Raw genomic sequence first — 26,582 nt, forward strand, 5'->3', positions numbered from 1 at the left:
ATGGTTAGTCCTCTGTTCCAGCTCTGGAGGAGTGGTCGAGCAGGCGGTTTTGGAGTCTGTTCTACTCCCCATGGGGCGCACTCTGAGCCAGGAGGAAGTCTGGGCCCTGATGTGTCAGATGGTTAGTCAAGTATCAGAAACACTAAGTGTTACCCAGGATACCGCCCAGCACCTTCTCATCCACTGCAAGTGGAACATGGACTTGCTGCTGCAGAAGTACACTGATGACCCCGAGGTTCTACTGATCGCGTCCGGGTTGGAGGTACAGGCTCCACTCCAATCTCAGAGCCCACAGCCCGCATGTCCTGTGTGTATGAGTCCGCTGAGTCCCTCTGACAGCCCCCCGTCTTTGTGCTGTAAGCACTGCTGCTGTAAGGTGAGACACCTTTTATGTTCCAAGATGATGGCTCAGTGCTTAGGGACTATGAATGTATAACAGTGAACTTGAGATAATTGCTGGACAGCCCTATGTTGGCTCCTCATTCAAATACTTTTTATTTGGTGGTTTGTTATTTTGCATACACAGTTTTATGAAAGTGGTCTCCAGCCCTATCGTATAGTTCTATTCCACCAGTTTGAAGAGTGACTGCAGTGGGCTGTGCTACAGATGGGTCCTAGCTCATCTTTGCCGCCAGCCACGGCAATCTGCTCGCAATTGCTGCGACTAGTCTGCACGAGGCCTTGGTGGTGCACTGCGCACGCACCCATAAGCCATAGGTTTGCATGTTTGCATACGCTCAAGGGAACAGTTTGTACAAGGATGCGACTAGTACGCCTGTGCGACTCGTTTGCGGCAACGATGACCGAGGAAACCTATGAAGGGATCATGTATAGTTTTTTTTTCTTCCCAACCTGTTATCTTATGGGACCCATACAACTGCAGTCAATTGAGCCAATTCTGCATTTTGCTGATAATTTTGGAAAACAATCACAATTGTAGTATGGGGTTCACCAAAAAATGTTTGGAATTGGTGAATCAGGTTGTCCAACATGTTGGGTGTCGCAGACCAATCAGGGCTGTAGATTGCCAGTGTATGGTAACCATCAGCCGTTTCGATATTAGAACTATCTATAGTTGATGATGTGGGCCTTTAAGATGACGTATGAGCACTTTCATGAATTGCATATCTGTGGATGAAAAAGATCTGCAAATCACTGTAAAATATAGCAAATATATGAGGGCATATTGGCCGATTGGAGAATTGTTAAATCGGCTGGGGAGAGGGACGCTGAAAATCACAGAATTCTTTTTTTTTTTTTTGTAATTGCTGATGAATGAGCTTCATTTGATGGGTTGACTGTTAATACAGGGGACTCTGATTTACACTAATAGCTTCCTTCATGTGTGCAGAATTGCTGGAATGAATATCTCACCACCCGGATTGAGCAGAACCTTGTGCTGACTTGCACATGTCCCACTACAGACTGTCTGGCACAGCCTACTTCTGAATTCATCCGCAAAATCATATCGTCCAAAGAGGTCATTGAGAAGGTATAGCAGAGACTAATGTTGGATCTCATGGAAGCTTTTTCCTGCTTGTCCAGTGATGGTTTAGTCTTTTTTTTTTTTTTTTTTCTCTGTCTTGGTCTACCCAGGTCCTTCTCTCCTCTGTCTGCATGTAAATTATTGGTCTTCTATCCCATCTGTATGTAAAACATTTCCTTTGCTCTCCGTTGTGTAGGTTAATATATCGTGATCTGTGTGGAGAAGCAGACCTTGTATAACCTTGTTTGATTCTTTGCCTCCTGTAGTATGAGAAAGCACTGCTGCGTGGTTTTGTGGAAAGTTGCTCTAACCTGACCTGGTGCACAAACCCTCAAGGCTGCGACCGCATCCTTTGCAAAGAAGGCTTGGGCAGTGGGGCAGCCTGTGCCAAGTGCTCCTGGCTCTCCTGCTTCAACTGCAGCTTTCCTGAAGTGAGTCTTCCCATCCGGTGGTTCCGTGCTCTGACAGTCTGTTGTACAGCTAGAACCTCAGAGTGTAATGGTCTTTTTTTTTTTTCCCTTCTATCCTTAATGTATCAGGCTCATTACCCGGCCAGCTGCAGTCACATGTCTCAGTGGATGGATGATGGGGGATTCTACGAGGGAATGACCGTTGAAGCTCAGAGCAAGCACTTGACGAAGCTCATATCAAAGCACTGTCCCAGCTGTCAGGCCCCGATTGAGAAAAATGAGGGCTGTCTGCAGTAAGTAACGTAATAATGGGGAATTGACCCCTAACCGTCAGTGTAAACCTGTAACCGCCCCCACTACTTCCAGATAGATCCCTTTCTCCGGTCTGATGACTGATCTCTTTCCCCACTGCAGTATGACTTGTGCCAAATGTAACCACGGATTTTGCTGGCGGTGCCTCAAACCCTGGAAGCCCACCCATAAAGATTATTACAACTGTTCTGCTATGGTGAGTGTGACCGAGCCTGAGTCCGCCATATAAGCTTACACTGGGCCATTTAATTCTCTCTGTTTGATTTTTCATTTGTTGAATTTAGTTGTAAGTTATATAATTTATTGAGTTTGTATAAAATATAAATCCAGCTGCTAAAGCGGCTGACGATTTGGCGGCTTTGAAAAGCGTCGCTTAGTACATGTAGCCTTGATGTAAGTATAGATAACAGGGCAGATGTCTAAAGAAAGTTAAAGGATGGAAACAACATTCCCCATTTAAGTAGAGGTTTCCAGGAGGGGCCTCAAAGGTGGGAAGGAGTAAGAGGAAGGTTAGCTGTCTCTGGGCACCCACAGGACTCAGACCAATCCGAAAACATGTGCACCTTTATCATGGAGATGGTATCTTGTAATTTCTCTATCGTCCTAGTGGATGCTGGGGTTCCTGAAAGGACCATGGGGAATAGCGGCTCCGCAGGAGACAGGGCACAAAAAGTAAAGCTTTTTCCGATCAGGTGGTGTGCACTGGCTCCTCCCCCTATGACCCCCCTCCAGACTCCAGTTAGATTTTTGTGCCCGGCCGAGAAGGGTGCAATCTAGGTGGCTCTCCTAAAGAGCTGCTTAGAAAAAGTTTAGCTAGGTTTTTTATTTTACAGTGATTCCTGCTGGCAACAGGATCACTGCAGCGAGGGACTGAGGGGAGAAGGAGTCAACTCACCTGCGTGCAGGATGGATTGGCTTCTTGGCTACTGGACATCAAGCTCCAGAGGGACGATCACGGGTACAGCCTGGATGGTCACCGGAGCCACGCCGCCGGCCCCCTTGCAGATGCTGAAGACAGAAGAGGTCCAGAATCGGCGGCTGAAGACTCCTGCAGTCTTCAAAAGGTAGCGCACAGCACTGCAGCTGTGCGCCATTTTCCTCTCAGCACACTTCACACGGCAGTCACTGAGGGTGCAGGGCGCTGGGAGGGGGGCGCCCTGGGAGGCAAAATGATTACCTATAAAGGCTAAAAATACCTCACATATAGCCCTAGAGGCTATATGGAGATATTTAACCCCTGCCTAATTTCTCTAAATAGCGGGAGACGAGCCCGCCAGAAAAGGGGCGGGGCCTATCTCCTCAGCACACGGCGCCATTTCCTCTCACAGTTCCGCTGGTCAGGACGGCTCCCAAGTCTCTCCCCTGCACTGCACTACAGAAACAGGGTAAAACAGAGAGGGGGGGGCACATTTATGGCGAAAATTTGATATAACAAAGCAGCTATAAGGGAGCACTTATTATAAGGCTATCCCTGATATATATATAGCGCTTTTGGTGTGTGCTGGCAAACTCTCCCTCTGTCTCCCCAAAGGGCTAGTGGGTCCTGTCTTCGTTAGGAGCATTCCCTGTGTGTCTGCTGTGTGTCGGTACGTGTGTGTCGACATGTATGAGGACGATATTGGTGTGGAGGCGGAGCAATTGCCAAATATGAGGATGTCACCCCCTAGGGAGTCGACACCGGAATGGATGCCTTTATTTATGGAACTACGGGATAGTGTCAACACGCTAAAGCAGTCGTTTGACGACATGAGGCGGCCGGACAATCAATTAGTGCCTGTCCAGGCGACTCAAACACCGTCAGGGGCTGTGAAACGCCCTTTGCCTCAGTCGGTCGACACAGACCCAGACACAGGCGATGACTCCAGTGGTGACGGTGACGAATCAACCGTATTTTCCAGTAGGGCCACACGTTATATGATTTTGGCAATGAAGGAGGCGTTACATTTAGCTGATACTACAGGTACCACTAAACAGGGTATTATGTGGGGTATGAAAAAACTACCTATAGTTTTTCCTGAATCAGAAGAATTAAATGACGTGTGTAATGAAGCGTGGGTTGCCCCTGATAAAAAACTGATAATTTCAAAGAAATTATTGGCATTATACCCTTTCCCGCCAGAGGTTAGGGAGCGCTGGGAAACACCTCCTAGGGTGGACAAGGCGCTAACACGCTTATCTAAACAAGTGGCGTTACCCTCTCCTGAGACGGCCGCACTTAAAGATCCATCAGATAGGAGGATGGAAAATATCCAAAAAAGTATAGACACACATGCAGGTGTTATACTACGACCAGCTGTAGCGACTGCCTGGATGGGCAGTGCTGGGGTAGTTTGGTCAGAGTCCCTGATTGAAAATATTGATACCCTGGACAGGGACAATATTTTACTGTCGTTAGAACAAATAAAGGATGCATTTCTTTATATGCGTGATGCACAGAGGGATATCTGCACACTGGCATCACGGGTAAGTGCTATGTCCATTTCGGCCAGAAGAGCTTTATGGACGCGACAGTGGTCAGGTGATGCGGATTCAAAACGGCATATGGAAGTTTTGCCGTATAAAGGGGAGGAGTTATTTGGAGTCGGTCTATCAGATTTGGTGGCCACGGCTACAGCCGGGAAATCCACCTTTCTACCTCAAGTCACTCCCCCACAGAAAAAGGCACCGACTTTTCAACCGCAGCCCTTTCGTTCCTTTAAAAATAAGAGAGCAAAGGGCTATTCATATCTGCCACGAGGCAAAGGTCGAGGGAAGAGACAGCAACACGCAGCTCCTTCCCAGGAACAGAAGCCCTCCCCGGCTTCTACAAAAGCCTCAGCATGACGCTGGGGCTCCTCAAGCGGACTCGGGGATGGTGGGCGGTCGTCTCAAAAATTACAGCGCGCAGTGGGCTCACTCGCAGGTAGATCCCTGGATCCTGCAGATAATATCTCAAGGGTACAGGTTGGAATTAGAGACGGATCCACCTCGCCGTTTCCTGAAGTCTGCTTTACCAACGTCCCCCTCCGAAAGGGAGACGGTTTTGGAAGCCATTCACAAGCTGTACTCTCAGCAGGTGATAGTCAAGGTACCTCTTCTACAACAAGGGAAGGGGTATTATTCCACTCTTTTTGTGGTACCGAAGCCGGATGGCTCGGTAAGGCCTATTCTAAATCTGAAGTCCTTGAACCTGTACATAAAGAAGTTCAAGTTCAAAATGGAGTCACTCAGAGCAGTGATGGCGAACCTGGAAGAGGGGGACTTTATGGTATCCTTGGACATCAAGGATGCGTATCTCCACGTTCCAATTTACCCCTCACACCAGGGGTACCTCAGGTTCGTTGTACAAAACTGTCACTATCAGTTTCAGACGCTGCCGTTCGGATTGTCCACGGCACCTCGGATCTTTACAAAGGTAATGGCCGAGATGATGATTCTTCTTCGAAGAAAAGGCGTATTAATTATCCCATACTTGGACGATCTCCTAATAAGGGCGAGGTCCAGAGAACAGCTAGAGATGGGATTAGCACTGTCTCAAGAAGTGCTAAAACAGCACGGGTGGATTCTGAATATTCCAAAATCCCAGTTAATGCCGACAACTCGTCTGCTGTTCCTAGGGATGATTCTGGACACGGTTCAGAAAAAGGTTTTTCTCCCGGAGGAAAAAGCCAAGGAGTTATCCGAGCTTGTCAGGAACCTCCTAAAACCAGGAAAGGTGTCTGTACATCAATGCACAAGAGTCCTGGGAAAAATGGTAGCTTCTTACGAAGCAATTCCATTCGGCAGATTCCACGCAAGAATTTTCCAAAGGGATCTGTTGGACAAATGGTCAGGGTCGCATCTTCAGATGCACCTACGGATAACCCTGTCTCCAAGGACAAGGGTGTCTCTTCTGTGGTGGTTGCAGAGTCCTCATCTATTGGAGGGCCGCAGATTCGGCATACAGGATTGGATCCTGGTGACCACGGACGCCAGCCTGAGAGGCTGGGGAGCAGTCACACAAGGAAGAAACTTCCAGGGAGTAAGGACGAGCCTGGAAACGTCTCTTCACATAAACATTCTGGAACTAAGAGCAATATACAATGCTCTAAGCCAGGCAGAACCTCTGCTTCAGGGAAAACCGGTGTTGATCCAGTCGGACAACATCACGGCAGTCGCCCATGTGAACAGACAGGGCGGCACAAGAAGCAGGAGTGCAATGGCAGAAGCTGCAAGGATTCTTCGCTGGGCAGAGAATCATGTGATAGCGCTATCAGCAGTGTTCATCCCGGGAGTGGACAACTGGGAAGCAGACTTCCTCAGCAGACACGATCTTCACCCGGGAGAGTGGGGACTTCATCCAGAAGTCTTCCACATGCTGGTAACCCGTTGGGAAAGACCAATGGTGGACATGATGGCGTCTCGCCTCAACAAAAAACTGGACAGGTATTGCGCCAGGTCAAGAGATCCGCAGGCAATAGCTGTGGACGCGCTGGTAACGCCTTGGGTGTACCAGTCGGTGTATGTGTTTCCTCCTCTGCCTCTCATACCAAAAGTATTGAGAATTATACGGCAAAGAGGCGTAAGAACGATACTAGTGGTTCCGGATTGGCCAAGAAGGACTTGGTACCCGGAACTTCAAGAGATGATCACGGAAGATCCGTGGCCTCTACCTCTAAGGAGGGACTTGCTTCAGCAGGGTCCCTGTCTGTTTCAAGACTTACCGCGGCTGCGTTTGACAGCATGGCGGTTGAACGCCGGATCCTAATGGAAAAAGGCATGCCGGAAGAAGTCATTCCTACTTTGATTAAAGCAAGGAAAGAAGTAACCGTGCAACATTATCACCGAATTTGGCGAAAATATGTTGCGTGGTGCGAAGATCGGAGTGCTCCGACGGAGGAATTTCAACTGGGTCGATTCCTACATTTCCTGCAATCAGGATTGTCTATGGGTCTCAAATTGGGATCTATTAAGGTTCAAATTTCGGCCCTGTCGATTTTCTTTCAAAAAGAATTGGCTTCAGTCCCTGAAGTCCAGACCTTTGTGAAGGGAGTGCTGCATATACAGCCTCCTGTGGTGCCTCCAGTGGCACCGTGGGATCTCAATGTAGTTTTGGATTTTCTAAAATCTCATTGGTTTGAACCACTAAATAAGGTGGATTTGAAATATCTCACTTGGAAAGTGACCATGCTTCTAGCCCTGGCTTCTGCCAGGAGAGTGTCAGAATTGGCAGCTTTATCTTACAAAAGCCCATATCTGATTTTCCATTCGGACAGGGCAGAACTGCGGACTCGTCCGCATTTTCTCCCTAAGGTGGTGTCAGCATTTCATCTGAACCAGCCTATTGTAGTGCCTGCGGCTACAAGTGACTTGGAGGACTCCAAGTTACTGGACGTTGTCAGAGCATTAAAAATATATATTGCAAGAACAGCTGGAGTCAGAAAATCTGACTCGTTGTTTATATTGTATGCACCCAACAAGATGGGTGCTCCTGCGTCTAAGCAGACGATTGCTCGTTGGATCTGTAGCACAATCCAACTGGCACATTCTGTGGCAGGCCTGCCACAGCCTAAATCTGTAAAGGCACACTCCACAAGGAAGGTGGGCTCCTCTTGGGCGGCTGCCCGAGGGGTCTCGGCATTACAACTTTGCCGAGCAGCTACGTGGTCAGGGGAGAACACGTTTGTAAAATTTTACAAATTTGATACTCTGGCTAAGGAGGACCTGGAGTTCTCTCATTCGGTGCTGCAGAGTCATCCGCACTCTCCCGCCCGTTTGGGAGCTTTGGTATAATCCCCATGGTCCTTTCAGGAACCCCAGCATCCACTAGGACGATAGAGAAAATAAGATTTTACTTACCGATAAATCTATTTCTCGGAGTCCGTAGTGGATGCTGGGCGCCCATCCCAAGTGCGGATTATCTGCATAAATTGTACATAGTTATTGTTAACTTATTCGGGTTATTGTTGTAGGAAGCCATCTTTCAGAGGCTCCGCTGTTATCATACTGTTAACTGGGTTTAGATCACAAGTTGTACGGTGTGATTGGTGTGGCTGGTATGAGTCTTACCCGGGATTCAAAATCCTCCCTTATTGTGTACGCTCGTCCGGGCACAGTACCTAACTGGAGTCTGGAGGGGGGTCATAGGGGGAGGAGCCAGTGCACACCACCTGATCGGAAAAAGCTTTACTTTTTGTGCCCTGTCTCCTGCGGAGCCGCTATTCCCCATGGTCCTTTCAGGAACCCCAGCATCCACTACGGACTCCGAGAAATAGATTTATCGGTAAGTAAAATCTTATTTTCTTCTGCAGGGTCCATAGGGAACATCGGGGTGTAGGTTGTGGAGAAGACTTGGGCACCGGACAGTTAAAGCTTTCAACGTCCCGGAATGCTCTGGTCCTCTCTCCCTATAGCCCGCCCCTAGCTCAGGGACTTTTTCGTTTTTGTTCTGGTGCCGGCAGGAGCCGGATGAACCATTAGACTTTTAAGCAGCCCCAAGCTTCATTTTATGATTTTATTTACTCATAGCAGAGTAGCAGCACTAGGCTGTTCTGTGGACACCAGCACTGCAACTCCCATAACCCCCGCTGGTGCCGCGACACCACTGAGTGGTCTTGTGATTTCAGCGTGTGCCGGGCAGCTGACAGCTAGCATGGCTCCCGGGGACCCACAGACTGCAGCTGGACATCGGGGGGACAGGTAAGGCAGGTCTCCGTTCATGGAGACCTGCGTCTTTATGTGTGGTCTCTCCTCCAGTCGCAGAGACAGACCAGAATCGCTGATGTGGGCACCAGACCGTCCGTGACCCCACTAGTCCACCATAAATAGCGGCACAGGGTATTTAGTAGTGGCCAGGAGCCCTGAGGGTTAACGTCAGCACAGGGGGGTACACTTCACCAGCGGCCCCTCCCCCTGGCTCAGAGAGAGTCTCCACTGCAGTTTCCTGCCTCTGAACTGCTCCTCCCTGACCCTCCTCCCTTGCATAGTCGCTCGGCAGCCATTTGCACTGATAGCAGGCTGAAGTTACAGGTCTCCGTGAACGCTGGGTCCTGTCTCCATGTATACTCCCCCCCCCCCCCCCCCCCCCACGGCCAGGTTATACAGCGCTAAATCCTACCAGCCAGTGCGGTCTGGATAGTTGATTTCAGGGCCCATTGCAATATTTATGCATTGTTTGTGTCTTTTTTTTCTAGCTCTGCTGTCTGATTTCTTCTGTACAGTATACCTATCCCTTTATTCTCATAACCCTAACAGTACAGGTGTATAAGGGTGTATCGTATTTAACATCTGTACACAGTTGCAAGGGGAGTCACATTGCATATTTAGCCATACACTGTTGTCTGCTGTTAATATTTCCATGTCTAACAGAGGGAAAGGTAATAAGGAGCCTGCTGCCCCAGTACTGGTTACATGCAGGACATGTGCAGTGGGATTATACCCTCAGGACCCTATTAACGATAGTCAGTGCACTACAATCCTCCTCACCAGTTTACCTCAGCTGAACAGGCACAGGATCCCCCTTGGGCTTCCTTCTCGCAGCTCCTCACACAAATAGCGGACCGCTGATCAGCCTACTACTGTGGGGTTTCCACAGAAGCTGCAGCCTGCCCTACTACATCCTCCCATGCTCCCTATGCAGCCCCCCACCCCCCCCCCGGGTGGATGTACTCTCCCACTCAGCACAAAATTTTGCCCAAACCTCTGCTGCTTTCCAGCAGATGTTGCAAACTGACAAATCTAAAGTTGCTAAACCACAGAAGCGTACCTTACAGTCCTCAGTTGATGCAACTGTCAGACTTGGAAGCATCATCTGGGGAGTCAGATCAGACAGGCGCTTCTCTCATTGATTCCCCCTCAGCTGAGGAAAAGCGTCATTCGCCAATAGATGTACCTGCCCTAGTAAGGGCGGTTAAGTATATCCTGGAAATAGAGGATGAACAATCTGCTCCTAAATCTAAGGCGCCGGTGTTTAAGTCTCCTAAAGTAGTGAAAGCTGAATTCCCTCAGTCGGAGCAACTTATGGGACTTATGCAGGAAGCATTGGCTACACCTACCAAAAAATTTCAGATACCGAAGCGCTTAACTACCTTTTACCCTCTTCCAGTTAAAGATTGTGCAAAGTGGGAGGCACTCCCCACTGTGGACTCTCATGTGGCACGCCTCGTGCGCAGGTCCACGTTACCCATACCATCAGTGTCTTCACTGAAGGATACCAAAGATAGTGAAGTGGAAACTTGCCTTAAATCTATGTACTCTCTCTTAGAGGCAGTCACTAGGCCAGCTCTGGCCTCAGCCTGGGTTGAAAAGTCCTTTTGAAAGTTGGGTGGATGCTCTGAAAGACAGCATACCATCTGATGCTAATAAGATACAATTGTCGCACATTGCCAATATTAGAGAGGCGGCCTCTTACCTAGAAGGAGCGGCTCTTGACATGGGACTCCTAACTTCTATGGTCTCCGCTACCTCAGTTGCTGCACAAAGAATGATCTGGCTGTGATCATGGAAAGCAGATAGTGACTCTAAAAAGGCTCTTGAAACCTTGCCATTTACAGGTGACATCCTGTTTGGTAAGAAGTTGGGTGAGATAGTGGCGACGCTAGCGGTCTCTAAGACTGCGTTTTTACCCTCGGTAGCTACCCCGAGGCCGGACCCCAACTATACCAGGTCCTTTCGTTGCTAAAAAAAAAAAAAAGCTAAAGGACAACCATTTCCATGCCACTCAACGTCCAACAGGACTGCCAAGCCCCGTACGAAACCAGCCTGGGCTACTAGACACCCTGCTATCAAAGCCACTGACAAACCTGCCGCATGATGGAGCGGGCCTCTTCCTGGGGGACCCCAGGGTGGGAGGCCAGCTTAATAACAGTACACAATGTCAAACTGCAGTAAAGAAGGCAAGTAAAGTGCTTGCGTTCATTAAACTGGGTATTGAGACAAAGGACGAGGATGTAATTCTGCCGTTGTACAAATCATTGGTACGCGTGCACCTGGAATATTGTGTTCAGTTCTGGGCACCATATTATAAAAAATATATCGGGGGAACTAGAAAGAGTTCAAAGGCGAGCTACTAAATTGATTAAAGGGTTAGAGTCGCTGGAATACGAGGAAAGGCTTACTAGGTTAAATATGTATACACTAGAAAAGAGTAGACTAAGAGGTGACATTATTAATATCTTTAAATATGTAAAGGGTCATTACAAGGAGCTAGCAGCGGATTTGGTTATTAAAAGAACTCTGTATAGGACGCTTGGGCACTCGTTGAGGCTGGAAGAGAGAAAATTCCGTACACAACATAGGAAAGGGTTCTTCACGGTAAGAGCAATAAAGATTTGGAATTCACTGCCGGAGAAGGTAATAATGGCAGACTCTGTAAATGCATTTAAAAATGGATTGGACACATTTCTAACTGGAAAACGTATTCAGGGCTTTAGCATATTGACATTAAAATTATCTGGGAGTGGTAGGAATCATTTCTGTCAATCGGTACTAAACCATTAATTCAGCAGGCACATTATAATATGAACAGATTAAAGCAGAATACAGGTTGAACCCGATGGGCATTTTGCCTCTTTTCAACCTCACTGACTATGTAACTATGTAACTTCTTCGGTTCACAAGCACCTGATGTTGTACCACCATGGATGGCTGGGTTCAGGAAGTAGTCTCCCACAGTTACGCTCTAATATTCTTGAAGGGCCCTCCTCACTGGTTATTTTGTACAGGTCCACCAAAGGATCAAGCCAGGGCCCTGGCTCTTCAAAAGGTTGTACAGTCTCTGTGGGACGCAGGAGTAATAATTCCAGTTTCCTTGGCACACACAGGCAGGGGTTTTATTCCATGTTTGAATCTCAAGTCTCTGAACAAGTTTATCTGGGTGCCTATGTTTTATATAAAAACTGTCCGTTCCATAGTACTGGATTTGGAACCGGGGGATTTCATGATATCACTGGATATTCAGGATGCATACATACGCCTCTTACACCTGCTCATCATCAGTTTCTCAGATTTTCTGGCCTACAACAGCATTACCAATTCCAAGCACTGTCTTTTTGCCTATCCACGGCTCCCCGGGTCTTTACCAGAATAATGGCTGTCATGGTGGGCCAGCTCCATCGCCAGGGAGTCAGAATCTTACTTTATCTGGATGATTTGCTTATCCTAGCACAATCACCGGAGATCCTCCATTGTCATATGCAGATGACCATAGCATTTCTACAAGACCATGGCTGGGTCATCAACTGGCAAAAATCCTCCCTGAGGATTCCCAACAGATGCTACAGACAAGATTTCTGCACTACAAATGCTAGTACGTAAACGCCTTCACAACCACAGAGTCTCAATTCACTCAGCGATGCAGGTCCTGGGGTCCATGGTGTCTACCTTCGATATGGTGAAATACGTCCAATTCCACTCCAGACCTCTTAAACACTTAATTCTGTCCAGATGGAATGGACAACATCATCTTATCAGAGCTGAGACAATGGTCCTCTCTCCGGAGGTTCACCTATCCCTGACCTGGTGGTTGCATTAGTCCCACCTGGACAAACGTTGTCCATTCTGGATATTGAACTGGGTGCTCCTGACCACAGATACCAGTCTCCGAGGTTGGGACGCAGTGACAGGCCAGCACTCCTTCCAGGGTCATTGGACTCCCACAGAGAATCTATTGCCAATCAACATCCTGGAATTGTGAGTGATCCACAGGGTTCTCCAAGTAACAAAGCACAGTGTTCAGGGCAGACCTGTTCAGGTCCAGTCCAACAATGCCACTGCAGTGGCCTACCTCAACCACCAGGTAGGAGCTCGCAGTCAGATGGCATGGCACATATCCTATGGTTGGCCAAGCGCCATCTCTCTGGGCCCTACACCCACAGGTGTTCCAACTATTGGTAGACAAACGGGGCCTTTCAGAGATGGACCTCATGGCCGCCCACCAAAACAATAACAAGCTTCCTGTGTACGGCTCCCGACCAAGAGACCCTCGAAGCAGTCTTCGTGGACACTCTGTCAGTGAAGTGGAAGTTGTCAGGCGTACCTGTTCCCTCCTGTTGCCTTTCTGCCAAGGGTCCTTTAAAAGTTCAAGGAGGGGAGGCACTATCATACTAATAGTCCCAGCCTGGCCCAAGTGCTGTTGGTTCAAAGACCTTCACAGTCTCTCCATAGACGACTCTCTGCCACTTCCTCTGTGGCCAGATCTGTTGTCTCAAGGTTCTTGTTTACACCCATATTTAGCTCGCCTGTCTTTGACGACGTGGCTCTTGAGTCATCCCTATTAAGATCAATGGGTTTCTCATCATGTAATTCATACCATGCTTAAAGCACGAACAAACCAGCTCCGGCATGGATTTACTATAGGGTGTGGCATGCTTATTTCCAGTGGTATGCCTCTAAGGATTATGACCCTTTCGTCTTCCGTGTATCGAGGATCCTGGCTTTCCTACAAGCGGGATTGGATCTTGGACTATGACTGCCATTGCTTAAAATGCCTGTCTCAGCTTTATCTATATGGTTCCAACGACGTATTGCCATATTCCCTGATGTTCAAACCTTTCTACAAGGGGTACTTAGAATTCAACCTCCGTTTATCCCTCCAGTTCCCTGATGTTCAAACCTTTCTACAAGGGGTACTTAGATTTCAACCTCCGTTTATCCCTCCAGTAGCTCCATGGGATTTATCTATAGTCCTCCAGGCACTACTGGAGTCCACATATGAACCTCTGGACTCCGTAGACCTTAAATGGCTAACTGCAAAGATACTTAATTCTGGCTATTGCATCTGCCAGAAGGGTGTCTCCTGCAGATCCCCTTTTCTGATATTTCTCTTTCATCCACTAGGGGACACTGGAGTCCTATACAGTAGGGGTGTGAAGCCTTGAACCGGAGGTGTGGCACAATCTTAAATTAGCATTGTCTGCACAGCCGGCTCCTCCCCCTTCACATCCCTCCTCCCTCAGTTTGAAAAATTGTGCTGGAGGTACAGCACGTGGAGCACTGAGCTCCTGACTAAAAATCTAAAAGGGGCTGCGTAACCCTAATAAAAGGGGGACAAGGCTGCCTGATATCAGAGAGACAAAGATCCCTATTGAAGGGACCTGCATCTCTCCACAGGAGATCCTCAATATTCAACTAAGAGTGAGTACTGGTCGTACAAGCTTAGGCTAGGGTCTTCCAGTTAGTAAAAGTTTTTTTTTTTTTTCCTCTCATAGTATAATTTTCTCTCTCTCTCTCGCTCTCTTATAAAGTCAGTCCATCTATTGCAGTTTAAATCTCCCTTTGATATAAACAGCGGGGAAGTAGCTAACAGGGAGGGACGGCAGAGCGACGGTGGCCGGCGTGTGGGAGCCTTAGTGCGGCGCGGGACTCAGCCTGTCTTCCCTGTGAGCAGGGAGGGACGGCAGAGCGGCGCGCTGCACAGCGAACGAGGAGACCCACAGACGGAGCGGAGCACAGGCGGCGCTACGGGAGACGGTCCCGGCGCACGCCGGCCAGCGGGTCCCGGCGCACGCCGGCCAGCTGGTCCGGAGCGCGCCGAATAGAGGACTCGGCGCGCACCAGCGGCCAGCGTGTGGGGGTCAGTAGAGCATCAGGACTGGACGCACTAAAGCAGCGCATAGAGAAAGAAGGTATGCGCAAAGCAAAGCCCACACGCTCATAACAGTGCTGCAGGCTCTTGTTTTCTATAAGCTTACATTTAGTGGGGGCCATGTTTCTTCGTTTTGGCGCCAGGCTGAGTAAAGGATGGGTCCTCCCCCCTCCCCCAGTAGTGTACATAGGGGAAGGTTTTTTTATAAAAGAATTAGCTCCCCCTGCTGCATTGCCTGGATAGTGCATGCATTAATATAGTAGAGGGATCGTTAGGTAACAGCTCCCTCTGCTGGTGTAATGTATATATGCAACATATGAGGATCTCCTGAAAAGTAATCAAAATTTACAATTTATGTTTTCAAGGGACTTCTGTTTCAAAGATCCCGGAGAAAATACACGGAAGCAAGCCAACTCTAACATCGTAGCTGATTTACAGTTTGGGTGTGAGAGTTGCAAACCGGCTGGTGTTTTATTTAAAAAAAATGTTTGGCCTGTTCCTTTTATAGAGAAAAAGGGACAGGTAATTCCAGCCGAATCCAATACCTTCGCTTCCGTCATCTCCCAGTCTTTCTCTTCCTAGTTTAAAGGGTGAAAGCGCTGCGTAATACCCTGGTAAGGGGTTTAAAAAAAAAAAACATGTCTAAGGCTACCAAGACCTCAAAGACCTGCTATGTTTGTACGAAATGTAACAAGAAGAGCAGGCGGGTTGGCAGCTCCGGGGTGTGCGACTCCTGCTTAGACAAGGACGCTCCACCTGGGAGCAGTGCTCTGGCTAAGGCATGGGAAGACAACCTTGCTAATAGAATCTCCAAGGAGATGGCAGAATCCCGAAAACAGCAGTCGGAATGGGCTGCGGGATTCTCAAAGACGATGGAGGAATTTCTCATCAAGTTAACGCCGCCCGCACACGCAGATACGAGTGTGCGCAGGGCTGTTAAAAGAACTCTTCCTCTTATACCAGAATCTGAGGAGGAAGAGGGTTTTCTTCTGGATACGGAAGAAGGTGAGTTAATTGAACCTAACCTAGACGCCGATTTTCCTGAAGAAGACTCTGCGATCTCGGGTCTGGATTCCTTAATTGACGTGGTAAAGGACATCCTAAGCTTTAAGGAAGCGGAAATCCGGGAGCCGGAAGATTTCGATTTGTTCGAATCCCAGAAGCCGCGTTCAGCAGAGTTCCCCATTCCTAAATCCCTCCAATCTCAGATGGAAGAGGCTTGGAAACAACCTGCCAACGTTTTCAATTTCCGAAACGGTTTCAGGTAACTTACCCCCTACCTAAGGGTGTAATGGACAATTGGGAGTCTCCGCCGGTAGTGGATGCTTCCCTAGGAAGGTTGTCAAAGAAGACAATCTTGCCAATTCCTAACGTAACTACTTTAAAGGATGCGTCCGACCGTAAAGTTGAGACTGCGTTAAAATCAATGTTTGTAGCAGCAGGTGCAGCGCAGAGACCTGCGATCGTCTGTGCTTGGGTCAACAAGGCCATGGTTGCATGGTCCGGCCGTATTGTACAAGCTATTGAGGAGGAAAATAACTTAGAAGAGATTACACAGCTGGCGGAACACATTCGAGAATCTGCTTCATACTTGTGTCAAGCTTCTAAGGATATTAGCAGAATAGCATCGCGCATATCTGCATCGGCCATATCGGCTAGGAGGATTTTATGGCTCAGAGAATGGCAAGGAGACTCTGACACCAAGAAGGCGGTAGAATCCATCCCCTTTGGGGGTGAAATGCTGTTCGGACCAGAGTTGGACAAGTGGATTTCGCATGCTACAGCGGGGAAGTCCACTTTTCTGCCTACTCCTTATACGAGAACCGCTCCACAAACTAGGAGAGGTTATTCGGGACCAGCGTTTACTTCATTTAGATCACAGTCCTTTCGAGCCCGTGGTAGGGGTTTCGGTACACAAGCACGCGGGGGCAGAGGTAGAGGCCGCTCGCAGGCAGCGACCAGAAAGCAGGATAAACCTGCTGACAAGACCGTGGCATGACGGCCTCCCAGCTCACCTGGGGTCCCCCTTGGTGGGCGGCCGACTGGAAGGTTTTCAGGACATCTGGGCCAAAACCTCACCAGAACTTTGGGTGAACAACTTAATCTCTCAGGGATACAGACTGGAATTTCAACAGAGACCTCACAGTCAGTTTTTTACAACAGGATTGCCTCAGTGCCCTCAAAAAGCAAGGGCACTACGGGCAGCAATTCTCAAATTGCTACAAGCAGAGGTCATTATTCCGGTTCCCGCTTCTCAGAGAGGAACGGGGTTCTATTCCAATCTTTTTGTCGTGCCAAAGCCAGACGGGACGGTCAGACCAATACTCAATTTAAAAGTTTTCAACCAGTTTTTAAGAGTCTACAAATTCAAGATGGAATCAATCCAATCAGTCATTGCAGGCTTAGAACAGGGCGAGTTCATGGTATCCATGGACATAAAAGATACATATCTGCATATTCCAATCTGGACTACTCACCAGGCTTACTTAAGGTTCGCACTGGTAGCGGATCACTACCAATTCCGGGCCTTGCCGTTCGGTCTAGCGTCAGCCCCAAGAATTTTCACAAAGATCATGGCGGTCATGGTGGCAGGACTGAGACTGTTGGGGGTCACGATTATACCTTATCTGGACGATTTACTGATCAAGGCTCCATCTCAGAATCGACTGCTCAAGGATGTTCAGACATCCCATCAATTTCTAATTCAACATGGATGGATTGTCAATTTCCAAAAGTCCAACCTCATACCGACTCAACGGATTCAATTCCTCGGTCTCATCTTGGACACGATCCTATTACGTGTGTTTTTACCAGAGAACAAGGTCCAGGACCTACAGAGATTAGTGGCTCAGGTACTGAGGACGAAAACCGTTTCTCTGCACCTCTGTGTGCAACTTCTCGGGAAGATGGTGGCGTCGTTCGAAGCTCTCCAGTACGGCAGACTTCATTCCCGACCATTCCAAATAAACCTCATTGCTCAGGGAGCAGGCTCGCACTGGCTTCTCCATCGGAGAATCCGACTTCAACCACAAGTACGGGTCTCCTTGATATGGTGGTCGTTACACAAGAACCTTACGGCCGGCAAGAAATGCGGCATTTGGGATTGGAGGATCCTGACGATGGACGCCAGTCTCAGAGGTTGGGGAGCCGTCCTAGAGGACCATCAGTTTCAAGGACGGAGGACGCTACAGGAAAGCAAACTACCCATAAATATCCTCGAACTAAGAGCAGTTTACAATGCACTTCTCTTAGCAGAAGACCTAGTCATGAATCAACACATCAGGATTCAGTCAGACAATGTCACGACGACGGCTTACATAAACCGTCAGGGTGGAACAAAGAGCAGGATGGCGTTAAAGGAAGCCACAAGGATCTTGTTGTGGGCAGAAAGAAGAGACATCATTCTCTCGGCAGTGTTCATTCCAGGTGTGGAGAACTGGGAAGCAGATTACCTCAGTCGCCAAGACATGCATCCGGGAGAGTGGTGCCTTCATTCACGGATTTTCAACATGATTGTGAGAAGATGGGGTCTGCCTCAGGTGGACCTAATGGCGTCTCGACAAAACCATCAGCTGCCCAGATATGTGTCAAGAACTCGAGATCCAGCAGCAGACGGAGTGGACGCATTAACACTTCCTTGGTGTTACAGGAGGGTTTACATATTTCCACCATTCCCACTCATACCCAGGGTTCTGAAAAGGGTAAAGCGGAAACGAGTGTGGGCCATTCTAATCGCACCAGATTGGCCCCGCAGGAGTTGGTACTCCGAGCTGCAGGGGTTACTTGCGGAAGATCCTTGGACGTTACCTCAGAGAGAGGACCTGCTATCTCAGGGACCGTTCCTACACCCCGACCTGAACAGGCTGCGTTTGACGGCGTGGCTATTGAAACCCGGATCTTAAGAAACAGAGGGATCCCACGAACGGCCATTCCTACAATGATTGCCGCTAGGAAGCCGGTCACAGCCAGGCACTACTACAGGATTTGGAGACGGTACATGGCCTGGTGTCAGGAACGGGGATGGAATTCAACGAACTTCCATTTATCTCGACTTCTACTTTTCCTTCAGGCCGGTCTAGAGGGAGGGCTCAGGCTGGGCTCTCTGAAGGTTCAGATTTCGGCTCTCTCCATCCTTTTTCAACAGCGGTTAGCATCCTTGCCAGAGATTCAAACCTTTTTACAGGGGGTTCTGAGGATTCAACCCCCTTTTCGTCCTCCCACGGCACCATGGGACTTAGGTTTGGTGTTAGAATATTTGAAGTCACCGACTTTTGAGCCGTTGACAAGAACAGACCTGAAATATCTCTCTTGGAAGGTCACGTTATTACTTGCCTTGGCTTTGGCTAGGCGGGTTTCTGAGTTGGGAGCCTTATCCTGTAAGAGTCCTTTCTTAGTTTTTCATGAGGATAGGGCGGAACTCCGTACAAGAGCAGACTTCCTTCCGAAGGTGGTTTCGGGGTTTCACGTAAACCAGCCAATAGTGGTCCCATCTTTCCAGGGTCTCACAGATGAGGACGTGTCATTGGATGTTGTCCGAGCTTTAAGGGTATACGTACAGGTTACGTCGTCTTTCCGAAAGTCGGACCATTTGTTTGTTCTGTATGATGGGCCAAGGAAGGGTTGGCCGACATCTAAGCAGACTTTGTCCAGATGGATTAGACTTGCCATTCGGCAAGCTTATATTTCCTGTGGCAAACAGGTTCCGGTTCAGACGGGTGCTCATACTACCCGATCAGTGGGTGCCTCGTGGGCGGCTGCCAGGGGTGCTTCCACTACTCAACTTTGCAGAGCGGCAACGTGGTCTTCAGCCCACACGTTCGTGAAATTTTACAAGTTTGATACTTTTGCGTCCAGAGAATCTAAGTTCGGACCTTTAGTTTTGCAGGCCACCGACAGCACTCCCTCCCTGGGGGAAAACTTAGGGACGTCCCCTACTGTATAGGACTCCAGTGTCCCCTAGTGGATGAAAGAGAAAAGAGGATTTTGGTACTTACCGATAAATCCATTTCTCTGAATCCTCTAGGGGACACTGGACGCCCGCCTCGGTGCTGTCAACCCTCTGTGTTCAAAGTTCTTGTTTTAATCAGTTCGTGCAAACAGCGTTAGTTTTTCGGTTAAGAGTTCTTGGCCGCTGTTTGATATGTTGTACGGTTCGGTTCCTCGCCATGGGCTATAGTGTCATGTCCTATTCTCTCAGTCAAATTTTTCAAACTGAGGGAGGAGGGATGTGAAGGGGGAGGAGCCGGCTGTGCAGACAATGCTAATTTAAGATTGTGCCACACCTCCGGTTCAAGGCTTCACACCCCTACTGTATAGGACTCCAGTGTCCCCTAGAGGATGAAAGAGAAATGGATTTATCGGTAAGTACCAAAATCCTCTTTTTATCAGGATAAAGCTGTTCTTAGAACCAGACCAGGATATCTCCCCAAGGTTCAAATTAGAATAGAAAGACGGATTCTCAATTCATCCTCAATGGATTCCACAAGAGGGGATGGCCTGTTGGATCCGTACAACAATATCACAGGCCTACCTACAAGCGGACCTTCCTGTTCCAGAAACTGTTTATTCTAGTTGGTTTGTGGGTCCATCGAGGGCAGCCCGCCGTGGGGCGTCTGCTGAACAACTCTGCAAGGCGGCCACATGGTCCTCTGTCCACACCTTCCTAAGGTTCTATGCCTTTGACACATTTTGCTTCTCAGGATGCTTCATTTGGATGTTGGATACTCCTCTCTGCTTAAGAGCATCCCCTCCCTTAAACAACTGCTGTAGGACATCACCGATGTTCCCTGGGTAGACTATGGACACTGCAGAAGAAAATAAAAGTTATGGTAAAACTTACCTTTGTTAATTCTTTTTCTTCAAGGTCCATAGGATCCTAAGGGCGCCCATCCTGACGCACCTGGCTTTTGATGGGTTCTTATCTTGAGCAACAGTTTCCTTGGGCTTGCTAACAAAACTGAAGTCCCTGAGCTAGGGGGGGTGTATAGGGAGAGAGGACTGGAGCATTCTGGGACGTTGAAAGCTTTAACTTTCTGGTGCCCGGGTCCTCTCCACGACCTACAGCCCAATGTTACCTGTGGATATACAATGTCATATACACTTCTTTTGTTGCTGTGCACTTGGGAGGTTTGTGCCTCTATGTGCTGAGATAGATAGATATACTATGCGTCTCAGTTACAAAGCAGTGCGACTAGGATGCACAAGAAGACTGCTGATTAATGTGATTATATGTGTGTATGTGTATGTATGTGTGTATATATATATATATATATATATATATATATATATATATATATATATATATATATATACATACAGGTTGAGTCTCCCTTATCCAAAATGCTCGGGACCAGGGGTATTTTGGATATGGGATTTTTCCGTATTTTGGAATAATTGCATACCATAATGAGATATCATGGTGATGGGACCTAAATCTATGCACAGAATGCATTTACGTTTCATATACACCTTATACACGCAGCCTGAAGGTAATTTTAGCCAATATTTTTTATAACTTTGTGCATTAAACAAAGTGTGTGTACATTCACACAATTCATTTATGTTTCATATACACCTTATACACACAGCCTGAAGGTCATTTAATACAATATTTTTAATAACTTTGTGTATTAAACAAGGTTTGTGTACATTGAGCCATCAGAAAACAAAGGTTTCACTATCTCACTCTCACTCAAAAAAGTCCGTATTTCGGAATATTCCGTATTTCGGAATATTTGGATATGGGATACTCAACCTGTATATAGATATATATATAGATATATATATCCATATGTCTAGGGTCCCTGGCACTCCTGACTTACATTCACCTTGCTCCGGTGCCCTCCCTGCAGATCAGCGTCTGTGTATAAATCCTTTGTGTGGGCGGCACTCAGAGACTTGCAACCAATATTTAAAGTGCAAAAAAAAGACCCCAGCGGTCCAATTTATTGGTAACGTTTCGGGGTGTTGTTCCCCTTCCTCAGACTGAGGAAGGGGAACAACACCCCGAAACGTTACCAATAAATTGGCCCGCTGGGGTCTTTTTTCTGCACTTTAAATATTGGTTGCAAGTCTCTGAGTGCCGCCCACACAAAGGATTTATATATATATATATATATATATATATATATATATACCTAGATATATTATAGGTATGCTGCTTATATTTGTGCGTCCTATTCACATAGCGATGCAAATAAGATGCATTTTTGGCGAAAGAAAGACGCTTGGCGATAAGAGAGTTGCACAGGACCTCTCAGCTCACTCACACCAGGCATCTCCAACTGAGTGGCGTATTGAGTCAAGATGTATGAGGACACATCTGTAAATCAGAATCCGCTTCACTGGCCAGGTGTACTCACGCACACTAGGATTTTTTTGCGGCACAGTGCAACATGAAGGGGGAATGCTATGTATTCCCCCTTCATGTTGCTGTTTGGCGATGCATTGTACCGCAAAAAATTCCTAGTGTACGTGAGTACACCTGGCCAATAAAGCTGATTCTGATATAGATATAGATAGATAGATAGATAGATAGATATATATATATATATATATATATATATATATATATATATATATATATATATATATATATATAATAAAACCTGTTTCTTTATTGAGGACACATCAATTTATTGACTTATGTCTTGACGTGTTGCAACTGAATTTTCCAGCGAGTCTTCACTTTACCTTTGTGTCTCATTGTGACCATGGTTAATTAATCTGCTTTATACATGATCTGGTCTATGTCTTGGGACAGGTCAGCAAAGCTGCTCGTCAGGAGAAGAGGTTCCAGGACTATAATGAGAAGTGCACGTTCCAGCATCAGGCAAAGGTATGTCCAAGGTGGGGCCATAGCTGGGTGGGAATTGTCTGCTGTTTATGGGTCAGAGCTAGAATCATTTATAGGAGACATGTTCTATCATTGTTTAGGAAATGATGGTACGGTTACCTTCATCTGTGTTCAGCCTTGATTCTCTTGGTGAGAACACACTGTCCCACATCAAGTTTAGGGTATTGGTAGCAATCACCCCTTAGACCATGGGTCTTTAACCTGTGGCCCTCCAGCTGCTGTGGAACTACACATCCCAGCATGCCCTGCCACAGTTTTGCTATTAAGGCATGCTATAACTGAGGCAGGGCTTGCTGGGATGTGTAGTTCTACAGCAGCTGGAGGGCCGCAGGTTAAAGACCCATGACTTATACTATCCCTAAATAAGCCAAAGCATTAAGTCCTCCCAGTCACGCAACATTTTATTTTTTTAAAGGATTTTGCAATCTCACTGAAAAATCGATTGTGCGTCCTCAATGAAGAACCACCGCTTCGTTCGCTAACCTTTGTCATCAGCGCCTGCAAGGTTCTAGAGATGAGCCGTAAGGTAAGAACACCGCTCCCCTTACATTATTCCCCACACTACTTCTATCTTCTCACAGACATCAATGAATTCTTCCCCCTGCTGGAGCACAATACTTTCACTGCAGAGAGGGGCCAGAGGAATAGTCTAGCACAGTGCTACATAGATCCGGTCCCCTGGACACAATACCAGTGCATGCTTTCCACAGAGAATCACAATGATTACAACCACCTGTGGATCTTTTATAATGTGTCAGTAAGTAATACACCTGTGTTTCAGAAAGGAGATACGGAAAACATGCACTGCTAGTGTGTCATGAGAAGCACCAGTCCAGCAGGTGTGTCTTTCTGCTTGATGTGTCATGTGATCTGGCTTCTGACGGTAGTTTCCATTTTTTTAGCTTTTGCTGTTTGATCTTCATTGTTTTCCACAATTTGTTCCCACCCATCTACATGCTCACAGTGACGGAGACGTAACTGCGCAATAGCATGAAGCCCATGTCCTTCATTTCTCCTTAGACCTGCGATGTCTGACTCCACTGTTACAGAGCTTGCACTAGGGGAATGCCTTTCCTCCGCAAGGGTTCAGTATGAATGACCACCAGACGGGGTGCCGGCGGCCACAATATTGACGCCGGCATCTTGATATATGAAATCCGATAAGGGTGAGGTATGTTCCCTCCTGTCTGCTATCCCCTAACCTTTCCCCTTAGTACCTAATCGTAACCTCCCCCCGGCGATACCTAAACCTAACCTCTCCTTCCCCACAGCCTAACCCTAACCTTCCCTCTTAGTGCCTAACCGTAACCTCCCCCCCGGCGGTAACTAAACCGAACCTCTCCTTCCCCACAGCCTAACCTTAACATTCCCTCTTAATGCCTAACCGTAACCTCCCCCCCGGTGGTACCTAAACCTAACCTCTCCTTCCCCACAGCCTAACCCTAACCTTCCCTCTTAGTGCCTAACCGTAACCTCCCCCCTGGTGATGCCTAAACCTATACTCTCCTTCCCCACAGCCAAACCCTAACCTTCCCTCTTAGTGCCTATACGTAACCTCTTCCCCGGCGGTACCTAAACCTAACCTCTCCTTCCCCACAGCCAAACCCAAACCCTAACCTTCAACCTTAGTGCCCACCCGTAACCTCCCCCCCGGCGGTACCTAAACGTAACCCCTCCTTCCCCACAGCCTAACCCCAACCTTCAGCCTTAGTGCCTAAACCTAACCCCTTTCCCCCCTCCTGGCCCTAACCCGCCCGCTATTCTTGTGGTCTGGATGCGGTCTGTCGGGATTCCAGTGTCGGTCTCCTGAACCTGTCGGGATTCCGACGTCTGCATTCTGACGCGTGTCGGGATTCCGGCGTCTGTATTCTGACTGCCGGAATCCCGACAGTCTGCATCTTAACCGCATCCCATCCCCAGATACAGACTTTGAGTCAGTGTGTTTAGGGATGGATCTGAGGCCGTTCGTTTCCATGGCTATGGGAAGTTCATATTGTCCCATTTTATAGATATGGACCAGCTCTCCCTGAATTGTTCTCTATAGGGGGAATTGCCCTGTTCAGTTATATCAGGGGGTTATTTTGTCTCATCACAGTTTTGTAGTGACACAGTTCTGCAGTTGTATGGATGTGGGCGGAGCGTAACCTCATCGCTGTCCCCTTTTTGGCATTGAACAAATATTTGTGCAATCCCTATTTCTCTGACGTCCTAGTGGATGCTGGGAACTCCGTAAGGACCATGGGGAATAGACGGGCTCCGCAGAAGACTGGGCACTCTAAAAGAAAGATTAGGTACTATCTGGTGTGCACTGGCTCCTCCCACTATGACCCTCCTCCAGACCTCAGTTAGATTTCTATGCCCAGCCGAGCTGGATGCACACTAGGGGCTCTCTTGAGCTCCTAGAAAGAAAGTATATTTTAGGTTTTTTATTTTACAGTGAGACCTGCTGGCAACAGGCTCACTGCATCGAGGGACTAAGGGGAGAAGAAGCGAACCTACCTGCTTGCAGCTAGCTTGGGCTTCTTAGGCTACTGGACACCATTAGCTCCAGAGGGATCGACCGCAGGACCCGTCCTTGGTGTTCGTTCCCGGAGCCACGCCGCCGTCCCCCTTACAGAGCCAGAAGCAAGTAGATGGTCCGGAAAATCGGCGGCAGAAGACTTCAGTCTTCACCAAGGTAGCGCACAGCACTGCAGCTGTGCGCCATTGCTCCTCATGTACACCTCACACTCCGGTCACTGATGGGTGCAGGGCGCTGGGGGGGGGCGCCCTGAGGGCAATATAAACACCTTGGCTGGCAAAATAATCACAATATATAGCCCCAGAGGCTATATATGTGATAAATACCCCTGCCAGAATCCATAAAAAAGCGGGAGAAAAGTCCGCGAAAAAGGGGCGGAGCTATCTCCCTCAGCACACTGGCGCCATTTGCTCTTCACAGTGCAGCTGGAAGACAGCTCCCCAGGCTCTCCCCTGTAGTTTTCAGGCTCAAAGGGTTAAAAAGAGAGGGGGGGCACTAAATTTAGGCGCAATATTGTATATACAAGCAGCTATTGGGGAAAATTCACTCAGTTATAGTGTTAATCCCCACATTATATAGTGCTCTGGTGTGTGCTGGCATACTCTCTCTCTGTCTCCCCAAAGGGCTTTGTGGGGTCCTGTCCTCAGTCAGAGCATTCCCTGTGTGTGTGCGGTGTGTCGGTACGGCTGTGTCGACATGTTTGATGAGGAGGCTTATGTGGTGACGGAGCAGATGCCGATAAATGTGATGTCGCCCCCCTGTGGGGCCGACACCAGAGTGGATGGATAGGTGGAAGGTATTAACCGACAGTGTCAACTCCTTACATAAAAGGCTGGATGACGTAACAGCTATGGGACAGCCAGCTTTTCAGCCCGCGCCTGCCCAGGCGTCTCAAAGGCCATCAGGGGCTCAAAAACACCCGCTCCCTCAGATGGCAGACACAGATGTCGACACGATGTTTGGGGAGAAAAAGCAGGTAGTGTTTTGTTCCCCCATCAGATGAGTGAATGCAGTGTGTGAAAAAGCGTGGGTTCCCCCGATAAGAAACTGGTAATTTCTAAAAAGTTATTGATGGCGTACCCTTTCCCACCAGAGGATAAGTTACGCTGGGAGATATCCCCTAGGGTGGATAAGGCGCTCACACGTTTGTCAAAAAAGGTGGCACTGCCGTCTTAGGATACGGCCACTTTGAAGGTACCTGTTGATAAAAAGCAGGAGGCTATCCTGAAGTCTGTATTTACACACTCAGGTACTAGACTGAGACCTGCAGATAGGGCTGCTGCAGCGTGGTCTGTGACCCTGTCAAACAGGGATACTAGTTTGCTAACATAAGAGCATATTAAAGACGTCGTCTTATATATGAGGGATGCACAGAGGGATATTTTGCCGGCTGGCATCCAGAATTAATGTAATGTCCATTCTGTCAGGAGGGTATTAGAGACCCGACACTGGACAGG

The 26,582-nt window shown here is 48.0% G+C and overlaps 1 protein-coding gene across 6 annotated transcripts in view; it reads left to right on the forward strand.

The window, feature by feature from the left end:
- CUL9 (cullin 9) overlaps positions 1 to 26,582 on the forward strand; it is a 234,465-nt gene that overhangs the window by 186,948 nt on the left and 20,935 nt on the right. For all 6 annotated transcript variants that reach the window (XM_063918754.1, XM_063918752.1, XM_063918753.1 and 3 more), the window contains exons 31-37: positions 22 to 376; positions 1,352 to 1,492; positions 1,753 to 1,917; positions 2,026 to 2,189; positions 2,311 to 2,404; positions 22,512 to 22,586; positions 23,020 to 23,130. In XM_063918754.1, the coding sequence (XP_063774824.1) occupies positions 22 to 376; positions 1,352 to 1,492; positions 1,753 to 1,917; positions 2,026 to 2,189; positions 2,311 to 2,404; positions 22,512 to 22,586; positions 23,020 to 23,130 (1,105 nt within the window). The remainder of the gene's footprint in view (positions 1 to 21; positions 377 to 1,351; positions 1,493 to 1,752; positions 1,918 to 2,025; positions 2,190 to 2,310; positions 2,405 to 22,511; positions 22,587 to 23,019; positions 23,131 to 26,582) is intronic.

This window comes from Pseudophryne corroboree, chromosome 4 (assembly GCF_028390025.1).
Source record: "Pseudophryne corroboree isolate aPseCor3 chromosome 4, aPseCor3.hap2, whole genome shotgun sequence".
NCBI lineage: Eukaryota > Metazoa > Chordata > Amphibia > Anura > Myobatrachidae > Pseudophryne > Pseudophryne corroboree.